Raw genomic sequence first — 18,520 nt, forward strand, 5'->3', positions numbered from 1 at the left:
GATAAGGAGAGACACTACATAATGATCAAAGGATCAATCCAAGAAGAAGATATAATAATTATAAATGTTTATGTACCCAACATAGGAGCACCTCAATAAGTAAGGCAAATGCTAACAACGATGAAAGGAGAAATCGACAGTAACACAATAATAGTAAGGGACTTTAACACACTGCTTACACCAATGGACAGATCATCCAAATAGAAAATAGATAAGGAAACACACCCTTTAAATGACACAACAGACGAGATAGATCTAACTGATATTTATAGAACATTCCACCCCAAAGTGGCAGAATACACTTTCTTCTCAAGTGCACATGGAACATTCTCCAGGATAGATCACATCTTGGGTCACAAATCAAGCCTCGGAAAATTTAAGAAAATTGAAATCGTATCAAGCATCTTTTCTGACCACAATGCTATGAGATTGGAAATCAATTACAGGAAAAATACTGTAAAAAACACAAATACATGGAGGCTAAACAGTGTGCTACTAAATAACCAAGAGATCACTGAAGAAATCAAAAAAGAAATTAAAAAATACATAGAAACAAATGACAATGAAAACATGATGACCCAAAACCTATGGGACACAGAAAAAGCCGTTCTAAGAGGGAAGTTTATAGCAATACAATCTCACCTCAAGAAACAAAAATCTCAAATAAACAATCTGACCCTACACTTAAAACAACCAGAGAAAGAAAAACAAAGAAAACCCAAAGTCAGTTGAAGGAAAGAGATTCATAAAGATCAGAGCAGAAATAAATGAAACACAAACGAAGAAAACAAGAGCAAAGATCAATAAAACTAAAAGTTGGTTCTTTGAGAAGATAAACAAAATTGATAAACCCTTAGCCAGCCTCATCAAGAAAAAAAGGGAGGGGGCTTCCCTGGTGGCGCAGTGGTTGAGAATCTGCCTGCTAATGCAGCGGACGCGGGTTCGAGCCCTGGTCTGGGAAGATCCCACATGCCTCGGAGCAACTAGGCCCGTGAGCCACAACTACTGAGCCTGTGCGTCTGGAGCCTGTGCTCCGCAACGAGAGAGGCCGCGATAGTGAGAGGCCCACACACCATGATGAAGAGTGGCCCCCGCTTGCCACAACTAGAGAAAGCCCTTGCACAGAAACGAAGACCCAACACAGCAAAAATAAATAAATGAATTAATAAACTCCTACGCCCAACATCTAAAAAAAAAAAAAAAAAAAAACTATTAAAAAAAAAAAAAGAAAAAAAGGGAGGATGTAAATCAATAAAATTAGAAATGAAAAAGGAGAAATCACAACTGACACTGCAGAAATACAAAGGATTATAAGAGACTACTCCAAACAACTAGCTATATGCCAATGAAATGGACAACCATGAAGAAATGGACAAATTCTTGGAAAGGTACAATTTTCCTAGACTGAACCAGGAAGAATTAGAAAATATAAACAGACCTATCATAAGTAATGAAATTGAAACCATAATGAAATGTCTTCCAGCAAACAAAAGTCCAGGACCAGATGGCTTCACAGGCGAATTTTATCAAACATTTAGAGAACAGCTAACACTGATCCTTCTCAAACTCTTCCAAAACACTGCAGAGGGAGAAACACTCCCAAATTCATTCTACGAAGCCACAACCACCCTGATACCAAAACCAGAAAAAGGTATCACAATAAAAGAAAATTATAGACCAATATCACTGATGAACATAGATGCAAAAATCCTGAACAAAATACTAGCAAACAGAATCCAACAGCACATTAAAAGAATCATACACCATGATCAAGTGGGATTTACCCCAGGGATACAAGGATTCTTCAATATACACAAATCAATCAATATGATACACCACATTACCAAATTAAGGAATAAAAACCATATGATCATCTCAATAGATGCAGAAAAAGCTTGTGACAAAATTCAACACTCATTTATGATAAAAACTCTCCAGAAAATGGGCATAGAAGGAAACTACCTCAACATAATAAAGGCCGTATATGACAAACCCACAGCAAACATCATACTCAATGGTGAAAAACTGAAAGCATTTCCACTAAGATCAGGAACAAGACAAGGATGATCATGCTCGCCACTCTTATTCAACATAGTTTTGGAAGTCCTACCCACAGCAATCAGAGAAGAAAAAGAAATACTAATTGGAAAAGAAGAAGTAAAACTGTCCCTGTTTGACGATGACATGATACTATATGTAGAAAATCCTAAAGATGCCACCAGAAAACTACTAGAACTAATCAATGAATTTGGTAATGTTGTAGGACACAAAATTAATGCACAGAAATATCTGGCATTCTTATCACCAACAACGAACAATCAGAAAGAGAAATTAAGGAAACACTCCCATTTGCCACTGCAACAAAAAGAATAAAATACCTAGGAATAAACCTGCCTAAGGAGGCAAAAGACTTGTACTCAGAAAACTATAAAATACTGATGAAAGAAATCAAAGATGACATAAACAGATGGAGAAATATACCATGTTCTTGTATTGGAAGAATCAATAATGTGAAAATGACTATACTACCCAAAGCAAATCTACAGATTCAGTGCAATCTCTATCAAACTACCAATGGCATTCTTCACAGAATTAGAACAAAAAAATTTTACAATTCGCATGGAAATACAAAAGACCCTGAATAGCCAAAGCAATCTTGAGAAAGAAAAATGGAGCTGGAGGCATAAGGCTCCCCAACTTCAAACTATACCGCAAAGCTACAGTAATCAAGACAGTATGGTACTGGCACAAAAACAGAAATAATCAATGGTACAGGATAGAATGCCCAGAGATAAACCCACACACATATGGGCACCTAATTTACGACAAAGGAGGCAAGAACATACAATGGAGAAAAGACAGTCTCTTCAATAAGTGGTGCTGGGAGAACTGGACAGCTACAGGTAAAAGAATGAAATGAAAACACTACCTAACACCATGCACAAAAATAAGCTCCAAATGGATTAAAGACTTAAATATAATACCAGACACTATAAAACTCTTAAAGAAAAACACTCTTTGACATAAACCACAGCAAGATCTTTTTTGACCCACCTCCTAGAGTAATGGAAATAAAAACAAAAATAAACAAATGGCACTTAATTAAACTTAAAAGCTTTTGCACAGCAAAGGAAACCATAAACAAGACAAAAAGACAACCCTCAGAATGGGAGAAAATATTTGCAAATGAAACAACAGACAAAAGATTAATCTCCAAAATATACAAACAGCTCATGGAGCTCAATATCAAAAAAACAAACAATCCAGTTAAAAAATGGGCAGAAGGGGTGTCCCTGGTGGCACAGTGGTTGAGAATCTGCCTGCCAATGCAGGGGACACGGGTTCGAGCCCTGGTCTGGGAAGATTCCACATGCCGCGGAGCAACTGGGCCCGTGAGCCACAACTACTGAGCCTGCGCATCTGGAGCCTGTGCTCCGCAACAAGAGAGGCCATGATAGTGAGAGGCCCACACACCGTGATGAAGAGTGGCCCCACTCGCCACAACCAGAGAAAGCCCTCGCACAGAAACGAAGACCCAACACAGTTAAAAATGAATAAATAAATAAATAAATTTATTTAAAAAAAAAAGAAGTCTGAAAATTAATGAAACATTCATTTCTAAAAAAAAAAAGGGCAGAAGACCTAAATAGGCATTTCACCAAGGAAGACATACAGATGGCCAAGAGGTACATGAAAAGATGCTCAACATCACTAATTATTAGAGAAATGCAAATCAAAACTACAATGAGGTATCACCTCACACCGGTCAGAATGGCCATTATCAAAAAACCTAAAAACAATAAATTTTGGAAAGGGTGTGGTGAAAAGGGAACCCTCCTGCACTGTTTGTGGGAATGTAAATCGATATGGCCACTATGGAGAACAGTATGGAGGTTCCTTAAAAAACTAAAAATAGAACTACCATATGACCCAGCAATCCCACTACTGGGCATATACCCTGAGAAAACCATAATTCAAAAAGACACATGCACCCCAATGTTCATTGCAGCTCTATTTACAATAGCCAGGACATGGAAGCAACCTAAGTGTCCATCGACAGACGAATGGATAAAGAAGATGTGGCACGTATATACCTTGGACTATTTCTCAGCCATAAAAAAAAAATGAAATTGAGTTATTTACAGTGAGGTGGATAGACCTAGAGTCTGTCATACAGAGTGAAGTAAGTCAGAAAGAGAAAAACAAATACTGTATGCTAACACATATATATGGAATCTAAAAGAAAAACAAAACAAGGTACTAATGAACCTAGTTGCAGGGCAGGAATAAAGAGGCAGAGGTAGAAAATTGACTTGAGGACATGGGGTGGGAGGCAAAACTGGGGCAAAGTGAAAGTAGCACTGACATACATACACTCCCGAATGTAAAATAGTTGGCTGGTAGGAAGTAGCCACATAGCACAGGGAGATCCGCTTGGTGCTTTGTGATGACCTAGGGGGTGGGATAGGGAAGCGGGGAGGGAAGCTCAAGAGGGAAGGGTCATATGTATGCATATGGCTGATTTGCTTTGTTGTGCAACAGAAACTAACACAGTATTGTGAAGCAATTATACTCCAATAAAGATTAAAAAAACGATACATTTTTACATTGTGAATGAGTAGTATAATCAGAATGGTTGAATAAATAAGGAAGGAATTTTTAAAATCCTCAAGGATATTCATCTACTCCAAGATAGAATGTGGGTAAAATTTTAAATGGCTTAAAAAATGATTTTAGGTAGTAGGGAAGAGAAGAATCCTCTACATTCCTGCTTTATACCCCTTAACATATTTTATTTTTATTCAATAAGTAACATATACTGATTTTAAAAGTTCAGACAGTATAAAAGTTGTATAAAGAAGAAAATGAATGTACCACCACCTCCTGAGAGAAAACCACTGAAGAAGCTTCTCCAATCTGATGTCTTTGCAGAAGAATTCATTTTGGAAATCTTCATTTTTGGCCCTTGCCCTTATTTTTGAAATTATAAAAGTAGTACATGAATGTAGTTGGAAAAAAAACAACAAAACAAAACTTCAAATAGTATAGAAGGACGTAAAGTGATTATTTCACATGATCCTCTCCAACCACTTTCAGCTGCCCAATTTCCACACCTCAAAGTAAACCACTGGCAGTCAGGTATGATTGGTGTGTGTCTTTCCAGACCTCTTCCTATATACTTCCTGACTTTTAAAAAATTTATTCTTTTAAAATTGTGGTTAAAGAAAAAAAAAAAGGGATTTCCCTGGTGGTCCAATGGTTAGGACTTGGTGCTTTCACTGCTGTGGGCCCAGGTTCAATCCCTGGTTGGGGAACTAAGATCCTACAAACCACACAGCCAAAAAAAAATTTTTTTTGGTAAAATACATATATATAAAATTGACCATCTGGATCCCTTTTTTTGAGGGGGACTGCATTGAACCTTCATTGCTGTGCACAGGCTTTCTCTAGTTGCGGCACATGGGCTTCTCATTGTGGTCGTTTCTCTTGTTGCAGAGCACGGGCTCTAGATGCACAGGCTTCAGTAGTTGCAGCATGTGGGTTCAGTAGTTGCGGCACACAGGCCCTAGCATGCGCGCGGCCTTCAGTAGTTGTGGTGCACGGGCTCTAGAGCACAGGCTCAGTAGTTGTGGCGCACGGGCTTAGTTGCCCCACGGCATGTGGGATCTTCCAGGACCAGGGATCGAACTCATGTCCCCTGCATTGGCAGGTGGATTCTTAACCACTCTGCCCCCAGGGAATTCCCTGGATCACTTTTAAGTATACAGTTCAGTGGCATTAAGTACATTCACACTGTTGTGTGACCATCATTTCCGTCCATCTCCAGAAATTTTTCACCTTCCCAAACTGAAACTCTGTACTCATTAAATATTAACTCCCCATTCTCTTCTCTCCTTAACCCCAGCAACAACCATTCTACTTTCTGTCTCCATGAATTTGTACTCAGGTACCTCCTATAAGTGGAATCATACAATATTTGCCCTTTTATGATTGGCTTACTTCACTTAACATGTCTTCAAGGTTCATCCATGTTAGTACATGTTTCAGAATTTCCTCCCTTTTTAAGGCTAAATAATATTCTACTGTATGTATATGCCATGTTTTGTTTATCCATTCATCTGTTCCTAGAAACTTGGGTTTTCATCTTTAGGCTATTGTGAATAATACTGCTATAAACATGGGTGTACAAATATCTCTTTGAGAACTTGTTTTCAATTCTTTTTGGTATATACCCAGAAGTGGAAATTCTAAATCATATAGTAATTCTATTCTTAATTTTTTGAAGCACTGTTTTACTATTTCCATAGCAGTTACAACTATTTTACATTCCCACCAGCACTGCACAAGGGTTCCAATTTCTCCAAATCCTCATCAACATTTTTTTCTTCTGTCTTTTTTGATAATAGCCATCCTAAGAGATGTGAGGTAATATTTCACTGTATCCCTGACTTCTGAAGACAGAGTTACATGTCAGTAGGAGTCTAGCAACATTTGTATGCTTTTTAAAAAATATGGACTATAGCAGTCAATCTTCAGCATTTCTTTTAAAATATATCCTATATAATGTGACATAAAACAAAATGGAAGAAACACCAAAACTTTTTAAAATGTATAATCTGCAGGTGTTGTCCAATATGGTAGCCATCAGCCTCATGTTGCTACTTAAATATTAAAATTAAAATTAAATAAATTCAGTTTCTTAGTTCTACTAGACAAATTTCAAGTGTTTGGTAGCCATTTAAAAAAATCAGGCTTTGGAAAAATGTCTCGGAGTTCTTTCCTGAACAATATTTTATAATGCTTTATGAAAGAAAGGTATATGGCTTAAATAAACTCCTTAACAATGGACATGTCATGTTTCTTGGAGCCCAAGCTTATTTTTAATCCCTCACTGATATTTGATAAACTTCCTGCCACATGAGTTCTTGTCACCCAAGACAGAACCCAGAAAATGAAATTTCCAGCCTTCCTTGCTGGGCATTGGAACTTTAGGCATTGAAATCTGGTGTCTCCAATCTGATGTCCCTGTAGAAGACTTCATTTTAAAATTGAGTATCCTGAAGAAGGCGGCTCCATGTGGACTCTAATTTAGGTGGCTTTTGGTAGTGACAGTGGATTTCTCAGTGGTTGCAAAATTGAGTCCCTGGTGCAGAAGTGGCATGAGTGGGGAAATGATATAAAATAGCAGTTTTCTTTTTTTTGGAGGAAAAAGAAAGGGTGGCTTTATTCTTTGCCAGGCAAAGAGGGAACACCAAAACAGCAGTTTTCTTCAGGGCTCTGCTGAGTAGCTGCTAGAGCAGTTTTCTCACCAGGCCAGTTCTGTGGTGTGCTTTTAGCACTGCTCCAGAAGCTCAGTGTGGAGCTGGCTCTCCAGTCATCTCAAAAATTTTATGAACCATAAAATACACAGCCTTTAGTAAGTTACTTTTCTGCTTGATCTTAGTCAGCTTCAGCTATTGCAACAATGTGCCCTGAGGGGTACACTGTCATTTCATTATAATGTATTTTCTTCTTTTTCTTAATTTTTCTTTTATTTATGTCATTTTAGCTCATTAAATACACTATTCCTAAGCTATATTTGATGAGATTAAAATTGCCTTCGTTTTATCACATTTACCCAGTAATACTTTCTATGATTACAGAGGCCAACAGTTCCTGACAAATGGAGGCTTGAACAACAACAACTAGTCTTAATTTGCCTTCCAGGCATAGTCAGAAATGTTTTCTACTTCTGTTACAGCCCATGATGAAACCTGAGACACTGAATCTCTTTTCTCAGTCCTGTTAAATTTCCTTTCAAGATGGAGAAGTCTGCAGCAGAATTTGACACTACAGAATGAGGATGTGGAAGTTGATACAGAAGTAAGCCTCTGCTGAATAAAATGAAGAAAAAAGGAACACTACAGATGAACTATATTTAATGCATCATTGGTTTTCTTTATGTACCACTTGGTATGTATAGCTAAATAATATATCACTTAGTTTTGTTTGCTTTGAATTTTCTATAAAAGAAATCAAACTGCTTGTAGTCCTCTGTGATTTGTTTTAAGATTCTTGTATGTTGATTTGTTTAGCTGTAATTTTTTCTTCTTTACTGAGCATGATATAATATGTAAATATACCACAATTTATTTATCCATTCTCCTACTGATGTGGGTGGTTTCCTTTTTTTCCCTGCTATTTCAAATACTGCTGCTATGAACAATGTCATATATCTCCTAGTATAGATAAATATGTATACATCTCTGTAAATATATACTTATATATATATAAGTACAGATAGATATATTTATATCAATCTATTATCTATCTATCTATCTATGTAAAAGTTCTCTACAGCCGTGGCTTTCAGACTTTTTACCTTAATCATAATATATTTAACCTATGTGTGACATAATGATATTTTCTATTTTATTTCAACTTTAAACAATGCTGACTGCAATCCACTAAATGGATTTCATACATCGCAAATGGGACAACCCACAACTTGAAAAACATTGCTGTAAGACAGCAGTTCTCAAACATTTTGGCCTCAGTGAACACTTTACACTCTGAAAAAGTACTGAAGACCCCAAAAAGCTTTAGTTTATGTGGTTATAGATACAGTTATATCTATCAATATTTACTGTAATAGAAATTAAAATGGAAAAAATAAAAATATTATTTTAAAGTAACAGTAAAAAACCTCTCTGTGTTAACAAATGACATTTTCTAAAATTCGAAATAGCTACATTTAAAAAAAAGTTTAGTTGAAAGGAGAGAAACTATTTTACATTAAATTAAAAACTTTAATGGCTAGCTTAAAAGAAGACAGTTCTCATATCTGCTTCTGTATGCAATCTGTGGCTATATGTTGATTTGGCTGAAGTATATGCAGAAAATCTGGCCTCACACAAATGATACATAATTAGAAAAGGGAAGAGTATTTTAACAGTATTTACAGGTAATTGTGGATATCCTTTTTTAATGCCACACCAGAAGTGGACAATTGGTAGTTTCTTAAATGTTGGCTGCAATGTGGAATCTGAAACCATATCTGTGAACTTTTCATAATCTGTTCCATTAAAATCCCTTGGCCTGTCTTGCAATTTATTTTTTTTTAACATCTTTATTGGAGTAAAATTGCTTTACAGTGGTGTGTTAGTTTCTGCTTTATAACAAAGTGAATCAGCTATACATATATATATATATATATATATATATATCCCCATATCTCCTCCCTCTTGTGTCTCTCTCCCACCCCTATCTTGCACTTTAAATGGATATTTTATCCATACTTGATTTTCTAATCATCACGGGTCATTTGGAAAATATTGATTCACTGAGTTAGGAAGATCTTTTCAAATATTGGCACATTTTATCACACAATATGAAAAGATGGTTTTGATATCATTACTCATACCAGGAAAGTCTTTAAAGTATTGGAAAGCTGACAAGCTCACAGTAAGGAGAACAGCATTTCTAAAAGCCTTAAATCTTCACTTGAGAGTTTAAATTTTATTACCAACATAAACACTATCAGTTGTTTTTCTTAAAGAGTCAGAGCTGCTTCATTTGTTTCTGAAACATTGTTTGCAAACACTCAAGTATGAATAACCATATTTTGTTAGTCATTTAAGTAAAAATGGTACTCCATGAAAAAATTGCTAGTTCAGCTTGCAAACCAAACAACCGTAGTAAGTGCTTTTCTTCAGGATAACCATAATGCTTTGGCAAACACAAGTGGTTTATGAATATTTACTATTTGTCACATAGAATATTAAAAAGATATGTACTCAAAATTGAGATTCAATAAATTAATATTTAAATTAATTATGTAAATATTTAAATTAAAATTACATAAAATGTAAGAATGGCATGTTTTTATGGTGAGTACAGGTTGGTGAAGAATTCAATGACTATTATATGATTTGGTGCCACTGCCTTGATTCATATTAAGGCATCAGCAATTTACCCACCATTATTTTTATACTCTCAGTGTAATGCTGACACAGTGAAAAAGGCAAATATGTCAGTATTATTCAGACCTTCTGAAAGGATCTCAGAGACCATGGACCATACTTTAAGAACCATTGCTCTAGGATTTATACTTGGCAATGGAATTGCTGAACTGTAGGACATGTGTACCTGGCTTTATTATTTTTATCATTTTATTGAATATTTTTAATGCCTCGCCTTTCAACCTGTTTTTCAAACTAGGTTTAACAATTAACACTTACATCAGCAGTTCTTTGTTCCACCTACATACCAACAGGTTTGATGGATGTTTTAAATGGGGTGAATGATGGCTCCCCAAAAGATTTGTCCATGTCTCAACCCCCAAAACCTGTGAATATAATCTTATTTGGAAAAAAGGTCTGCAGATGTAATTAAGTTAAGGATCTCATGATGAGATCATCCTGGATTATCTGGGTAGGCCCTAAATTCAATGACAGGTTTCCTTGTGAGACAAAAGAGGAGGACAGACATGTAAGAGAAGACCGTGTGAGACTTAGTTAAGCAGACACGAGGAATGCCTATAGCATACCACCAGAAGCTGGAGGAAGGAAGGAAAGAACTGTCTCCTTGACCCTTCAGAGGGAGCACACAGTCCTGCCAAAGCCTTGATTTTGTAATTCTGGCCTCCAGAAGTGAGAGAATAAAAAAAAGTTTTAAGCCACCAAATTTGTGGTAATTTGTTATGGCAGCCCTAGGAAATGAACATAGGCATGCAATGGTATGTCTTTATGGTTTTTATGCTCTGATTACTAATGAAGTGGAACACCTTTTCATATGTTTACTGACCGTTTGGAGTTTCTTATTTGTGAACCATTTGCTCTTTTGCCTGTTTTTTTTAATGTGGTTGTCATTTTATTATTGAATCATAGGAGTTGCTTATATATTCTTGATACTATTCCTTTGTCAGTCATATGTATTGCAAATATCTTCTTATTTTGTTATTTTACTTTCTTTATATGTATTAATGAACAGAAATTCTTAATTTATTAAAGTGAAATTTATCAATCTTTCCCTTTATGATTTTTGTCTTGTATAACGTTAAAGAAATCTTTCCCTCCCCCTGATGTCATAAAGATATTCTCTTATATTGTCTCTAAAAGTTTTATAGTTTAAATATCACATTTACACCTTTCTCCCTCCTTGAGATCGATCTTTTTACACTGTCATGTAGGGACCCAACTTTATTTTTACCTCGCACAAAATTTACTGGAGAGTCCCTCCTTTCTTCACTAGTCTCCTAAGTTACCTGTGTCAGAAGTGAACTTTCCATATATGCACAGGTCTTTTTTGAGCTATTTGTTTCATAATCTATTTGTCTATCTCTGATAACAAATATCATATTGTCTTAATTATTATACTCTTAGAGGTGTTGAAACTGGTAAGTTCCTGCATTTTGTGGTTCTTCTTTAGGAATGGCTCTGCTTTTTGGTCCTTTGCTCTTTCATATAAATTTTATTTTATTTTTATTTATTTTAATAAATTTACTTATTTATTTTTGGCTGCGTTGAGTCTTCGTTTCTGTGCACGGCCTTTCTCTAGTTGCAGTGAGTGGGTGCTACTCTTGGTTGCGGTGCGTGGGCTTCAGGAGTTGTGGCTCATGGGCTTAGCTGATCCAGGCATGTGGGATCTTCCCGGACCAGGGCTCAAACTCGTATTCCCTGCACTGGCAGGCAGATTCTTAACCACTGTACCACCAGGGAAGCCCTCATATAAATTTTAAAATGAGCTTGTCAAACCCTACAAAGAAATCTTGCCAGGTTTCTGATTTAAATTGTCTTGAACCTACCAATAAGTTCAGAGAGAATTAACATCTTTATGACACTGAAACTATCTGTGAATATGGTAAAGTTCTATTTATTTTGGTCTTCTCTAATGTCTCCTAATAAAATTATAAATTTTCCTCCATAAAGATCTTCAATACTTATTGTTAAATTTATAAATGGCATCTTTTAATAATTAGATTTTTCTAACCAATTTCTGCTTATCTACAGACATGTAATTGAATTTTGTTTATGGATTTTATATCCACAACCTTGCTAAACTCACTAATTCTAATAACTGACATGTAAATGCTGGATTTTCTATGTGCATAGCTTTCTCATCTGCTCTTCTCAATAAGATAATGAGAGTTTTGCTTCTTCCTTTCACTCCGTAAGTGAAAATAGGCATCTTTTTGTCTGATTTCCAAATTCAAAGGGAAAACTTTCTATGTTTTATTACTGGGGAAAACTTTCTATGTTTTATTATTAAGTATGAAGTCTGCTGCAGGTTTGGTTTTTTGTTTTCATTAATAGATATCCTATAGTGGGTAAAGAAAGTCCCCTTCTATTGCTAATTTGATCTGAGATCTATTTGTTTTATTACAAAGGCTTTTTTGGATTTTATCAAGTGATTTTCCTGAATCCATTGAGATATCATGTAATTTTTCTCCTTTAATCTGTTTAAGTAATTCACCACATTATCAATTTTTAGTATGTGTTAAACCCCAAGTGGTCCTAGAACAACCCAATTCCATTTCATAGAATTTACCTATTTCTTCTAAGTTTTCAAGTATATTTCACAGTATTCTATCTTTTCTTTCTTTTTTTTTTTTTTTTTTTTGCGGTACGCGGGCCTCTCACTGTTGTGGCCTCTCCCGTTGCGGAGCACAGGCTCCGGACGCACAGGCTCAGCGGCCATGGCTCACGGGCCCAGCCGCTCCGCAGCATGTGAGATCTTCCCCGACCGGGGCACGAACCCGTGTCCCCTGCATCGGCAGGTGGACTCTCAACCACTGCGCCACCAGGGAAGCCCTATTCTATCTTTTCAATATCTGTAGCATTCATAGTTGTATCACCTTCTTCACTCTTAATCATTCATCATTTTTAAAAATAATTAAGTAAATCTTTCAGTTACGTTAGGCTTTTAGTATGTAGTCTGAATAGTTAGTTTTTATTACCTTTCTGTTCTGCTCTCTGGTCCTCCAGTTCTTTCTTAGGAGTTTTAGGTTTCATCAATTCTTTGTCCCAGGCAGCCAAAGCTTGTTTTTCCATTTGACGAATTTCTGCTTCCTCTGCATCTAAACGTCTCTTCCACTCTAGTAGCTCCTCCGCATGTTGGCGCCGTTGCATTAGTTTTTGCTCTCGCTTTGTCAGAAACCTATGGTCACACCATGAAAAACAGTGAGAGAACAAATCTATAGGCAGAAATCACTTTGAGAGCTTTATTACTCATTACGTTATCAACAAGCTGTATAAAACAGGACATTCATAGTATTCCTCTGATAAAAGTTTGAGATAATAGGTGCTTTGGTAAGTGATCTTATTCAGCAAATAAGAGAATTTATTTATTTTACTTGTAATTAATTATTTGGAAAATTAGCAAAGGAAAAACTGTGGGGTAATTTCAGGAAAAAAAAATCTTCAGAATATTTGGCTAACCATGACTGATAGTACTTAATGTATTCTTTCTTCACAGGTGATTCTTTTTCACAACAGAAGATACAAGGAATTTATTCTGAAGGCTCAGACCAGAAAACACACAAACTCAAAACAACGAAGACCAAAACAACAACAACAAAACAACCCCCAAAATCCCAAACAAGCAAGCAAACAAAAAACCTGTTCATGTCCCTTTTTGATTTTTATATTCAAATTCAGTCTGGTTTTGCTTCAGGTATAGTGAGTTTGGTTCCCATTACCTGGGAAATGCAATGTCAGGTGATAGTCTATCTGTTTTTCATGGAGAGAACACTGAGAACCACAGTCAGATGCCTTATGCATAAAACATGACTATTTATTTACTTGAGTAAAAGGATGCACCAAATGCCTCAAACTTCTCAATTTAACCCAATCTCTGGAATTAAATAGCCTAGTATATCTTAGCTCCAAAGGGTTAGGGGACATAACTGATTTAGGAAGTTATTTGAGTAGTTAAAAATCTACTATTTGCTCTCCTCAAATGTAGACGCCACAGCTAAATGAAAGGTGGGCTGCTCATATTATAAGTGTTAGATCTGTAGTGGTAGCTAATCAACAAAAATACATTCACATATCCAACAAACACTTAATAAAAAGCACAAGAACTATCACTCCACTTCTTAAAACAATCAGCATGTCAAATTAATGTGGAAACAAAAAGGTAAAATCTATGGGACATTTGACAAGAGGCCCCTAGGCTGTTAGAAAAAAAAAGAAAGAAAAAAAAAGCAATAAAAACAAACAAAAAGAAAAGAGCATGCTCTATCAAAGAGTGCACTGAAAAAGGTGCAAAGTTACCTGACCAACTGGTTGTAGATATACAGCTGGAATTTGGGATGAAGGTTGGGAAAACAGACACTGAGAGAGGCCCAGTGATGAGACGTAAAGACAGAGAAGAAGTAGTGAACAGGAGAGCAGTGTCTACAAAATAAGGAGGAAGATTTTAAAACCAAGAGATCAAGAGGCAGAAAGAATGAGAAAGGGAAAGCATAAGAGCTGAGTGCAGAACTTTTTAATATGCTTCCTGAATAACATTATAAGCTACTCAGTTAAAGCAAGTGTTATACTTTGTGTGACATATAAAACATATACTTTTATAGATCTTACCAAAGATTTCTGAATATACGTGACTTTCTTCTCAGCTCCTGCTTAACCATCATGTATACTTTCAGGTAAATTTATTTGTTTGTGAGTAAGGTAATGAGAAGTGGAGTGTGAAGCTAAATAAGTTTTCTCATAAGCTTTAACAGAGAGTACAACAATTATGGGCATGAACCTAGCATATCAGCAATTGTATATACATATGTAATTCTGAACGAGTAGTTTTTATATCTGTACCTTGTCATGTATTTTAAGCTTGAATTTAAATTTAAAAAGCAGTACATTTGCCTTACTTAACCTTACCATCATAATCTAAGCTTGACAATAGTTATATAGTTTAGAAAATCAATTTATAGTAAAAATACCTTGTTCACATCTACAACATAAAACTTACTGTCAACAGGACCTACTGGAGGTATCTGCTTTATATTTAACAAAGGCCCACTTAAATAATAATACTGAAATACAATACCCATTCTATAAAAAGCCAGGATGCATAATTAATAAATTAAGCTAGTTCCAATAAATACTACCACTAGTTAAAAAAAAAAATCATGCTGTGGACAATTCAATCAATCATAAGGTTAAAAGTAAGAAGAAATTCCATATGTTAAACTTATAAAAGTAGGAAAAAACCAATTGTTTCTCTTTTTTTAATAGTAAATAGACCATTGTATATATGAAAGGATAAATAAGTCCAATAATAGGTTTGGAAAGGTTAATTCTCTTTGACAGAGCATGCTCCTGTTAACATGCACACAACAATAACTTGTAGATCAAGGCAACATTTATTGCCTTGGAAGGGCAAGGAATAATACCAGTAAGTCAAAGAAGTGAGAAAATCTAGGTATGAATCCAGTCACTCATTTGAATTTTAAAAAGAATGTAGAATCTTAACTACATGTATACCTTTAGATAACAGATGATTTCAGTGTCTGTTTCTCCACATACAACTTAATTTTTCACCTTCCCTCTGTTCAGTTACATACTCGCTCTATCTCTTTCTTTCCCTCCCTCCCTCCCTCCCTCTCTCTCTCTCTCCCTCTCTCTCTCTCTCTCTATCATATCTGGATTGCCTTGATTTTCTGCACTGAAGTTTTTGTGCAATTTTGCCAAGTTTCAATAAGACACTGCAATCTTCCTTGCCATTCTTTATGAATGTATTATAAACTTATTTTGATGCCAATTACGCAAAAACAAATGTACTTGGAAAAGGTCCAAAAAAATCTATTCATAACATTCAAATATCACCCACCCTCTTAAGTATATAACTGCTAAATGCATGCATGACCTAGCACAAAAAGTAGAACATTGGAAGATGTGAAATAAACTGTAAAAAAAAATACATATTAAATTTTTTTGTCCAACCCAATATAGAGGATAATAATTTTCTCTATTAGAACAAATACTAATCATTTACTTTTCATTTACAAAGATTAAGCATATTCAAAAGCTCTAGGTTAGAAATGAACAACAAAAGAAATGGCTAAAAAAAAAAAAAAAAAGAAAAGAAAATGGTTTAAGAGATAGTGTAAGAAAAGTTTAACTTAAAGTTGGAACTTTATCCCAGAAACACACGTTCCTTATTTAATATACATACATTCTAGAATTCAAGAGTGTCTCTTAAAAGTTGTATAAAATTGAGATAAAAGAAGCAGTAGCACTTCACACTAGAGTTAACAATCCTTCAAGATGCTGCACAAGTAAGAAATAAACAAAATTTGTGAATGATGGAAACATAAATGACTATTAATAGAAAATGCTAATACACTTTATGGCTATTATCAAGGCATTCCCCAACAAGGCCTCTGACGGTTACAGAACACTGGACTAGGGTGAGACATATGATAGATTTAATCTAGTATGGAAATAATTATGTTCCTATAATGTTTAAGTTTTAGAAATTCAAAAGTAAGTAATACACTTTTAAAGTCAAAATTTTACACTCTAAACTTTAGCTATGCAGCTATTCAACCGTAGTAATCAGGCACTGAGCACCTTGCCAGTTTCAACAAATACTATTTTGAAGGGTCAGTTTCTACTGAGATACCTTTAAGTCATCAATGCAGTTATTTAAAAAAACTACAAGGTTGGAAGCAGACGTGCTAACTCAGTTTTCACTTTAGCTGGCTTAAGTCCAGAGAGTAAGGTTCTAGTTCTAGCTCTGCCATTATGCTACCTGACCTGGAACAAGGCACTTAATCTCTGCAGGCCTCAATTTCTTCCTGTAGAACCAAGGGACTATACTAGATGACCTCCCTAAGGACCGACTAGTTCCAACATTTTATGATTCCTTCTTCATTTAAGTACTTCCTCACACTTTTTAAAATACATACCTCAACACATTGCTAGACCATGTGACATAAATGAGAAGCTTTTTTCCTCAATGAGCTAATATAATTGTAGACTGTGTTCCAATAGATTCTAAAAGCATGCTACAATTTGAAAGAGCAAAATTATGATCTAAATTTTAAATAGAACTTCCAGTTCTAAAATCATTTGATTCTGAAAGATGAAAGAAAAACTTAATACCTTAAATTATTTTAAAATTCTTTCTGGATCTAAACAATTCTTTAACTCTATACTGTTACAAGTAAAAATGAAAACTAGTGCTTTTAATTATAAAATGGATCAATTCTTTTAAGTACTTAAGCATTTTTAATGATATTCAAAAAGGAAGATAAATGAGCATATGGATAGTACTGACCTAAAAGAAAATAGTCTATTTTTCCTACAGCAAAATCTATTCTATTAAATTGTTTAATAATCTGCATATACTTAAATAAATAAAATAATACAGGTACATCATCCTTAATCTAGGAAGAAAAAAAAAAGCACATTATCAGACTATCAGGATTTATTCATTCACTACACTTAGTCTAGAACCTTCTCTAAGAAAACTATATTTCTAATTTAAGGCAATGATATTTAATACATTGTTTAAAATTTTAATAAAAATATCTTAATGGAATAGCAAAAGCCTTCACTTGCAAATGCAAAGTATTTAACTCTGAACACTCATCAAGAAAATTTCCTTGATATATATACTCTTTTCAGTAAAAATTTCTTCCTCTTCTGAGCTTCCTTAGCAATAGATTTTTATATACTTCACTAAAGGAACCTGATATTTATTCTTTTTTCCACCTATACTATAAGCTTTTCAAGGGCAGGGTTTATGTTTGATTCATCTTCATATCCCTCAGAACCTAGTATATTCACACATTTCCCAAAAAATAACTGCTGAGGGAATAAGTATATAATTAATAAATAATACAGAAGAACAAGCTGCTATTAACAAATGAAAGAAAAAATGTACTGTATCCTATTTTAACACTTAAAGAAAAAGATAAACACCAGTCTTTCAGTGTTTCATTTGCTCAGTAAATAATTTTCCTAAAACAGAATTGACAAATTAACAGGAAGAGTCAACTGTATGTTTTTTTCCCCTGAATATCTGTTTCACAACTTTATACTGTAAATAATGCCCCTCACAGTAGTAAACAAAACTCAGATTTCATTTACCAATAATTATCAAAAAACTGAGGGCTAGACAGTCTGTGGCTTTTGCAAACATATTTTCATTATTACTAACCTCTTTCATAGTTTAAATTTCTTTTGCTCTTCACTAAACTATAGAAATGGAAATTATTTCTAAAATGTCAACTCAGTACAGAGGTCAAGAAAAGCCATAGGGCTTCCCTGGTGGCGCAGTGGTTGAGAGTCCGCCTGCTGATGCAGGGGACACGGGTTCGTGCCCCGGTCCGGGAAGATCCCACATGCCGCAGAGCGGCTGGGCCCGTGAGCCATGGCCGCTGAGCCTGCGCATCCGGAGCCTGTGCTCCACAATGGGAGAGGCCACAACGGTGAGAGGCCCACGTACTGCAAAAAAAAAGAAAAAAAAGAAAAGAAAAGCCATAGAGGGGCTTCCCTGGTGGCGCAGTGGTTAAGAATCCGCCTGCCAA

General features: G+C 35.3%; 1 protein-coding gene across 3 annotated transcripts in view; it reads right to left on the bottom strand.

The window, feature by feature from the left end:
- Window positions 1–18,520, bottom strand: part of CEP350 (centrosomal protein 350) — a 143,416-nt gene that overhangs the window by 43,012 nt on the left and 81,884 nt on the right. For all 3 annotated transcript variants that reach the window (XM_082612726.1, XM_082612727.1, XM_082612725.1), the window contains exon 28: window positions 12,938–13,137. In XM_082612726.1, coding sequence (XP_082468852.1) covers window positions 12,938–13,137 — 200 coding nt within the window. The remainder of the gene's footprint in view (window positions 1–12,937; window positions 13,138–18,520) is intronic.

Source organism: Mesoplodon mirus, assembly GCF_964341445.2.
Source record: "Mesoplodon mirus genome assembly, chromosome: 3".
Taxonomy (NCBI): Eukaryota; Metazoa; Chordata; class Mammalia; order Artiodactyla; family Ziphiidae; genus Mesoplodon; species Mesoplodon mirus.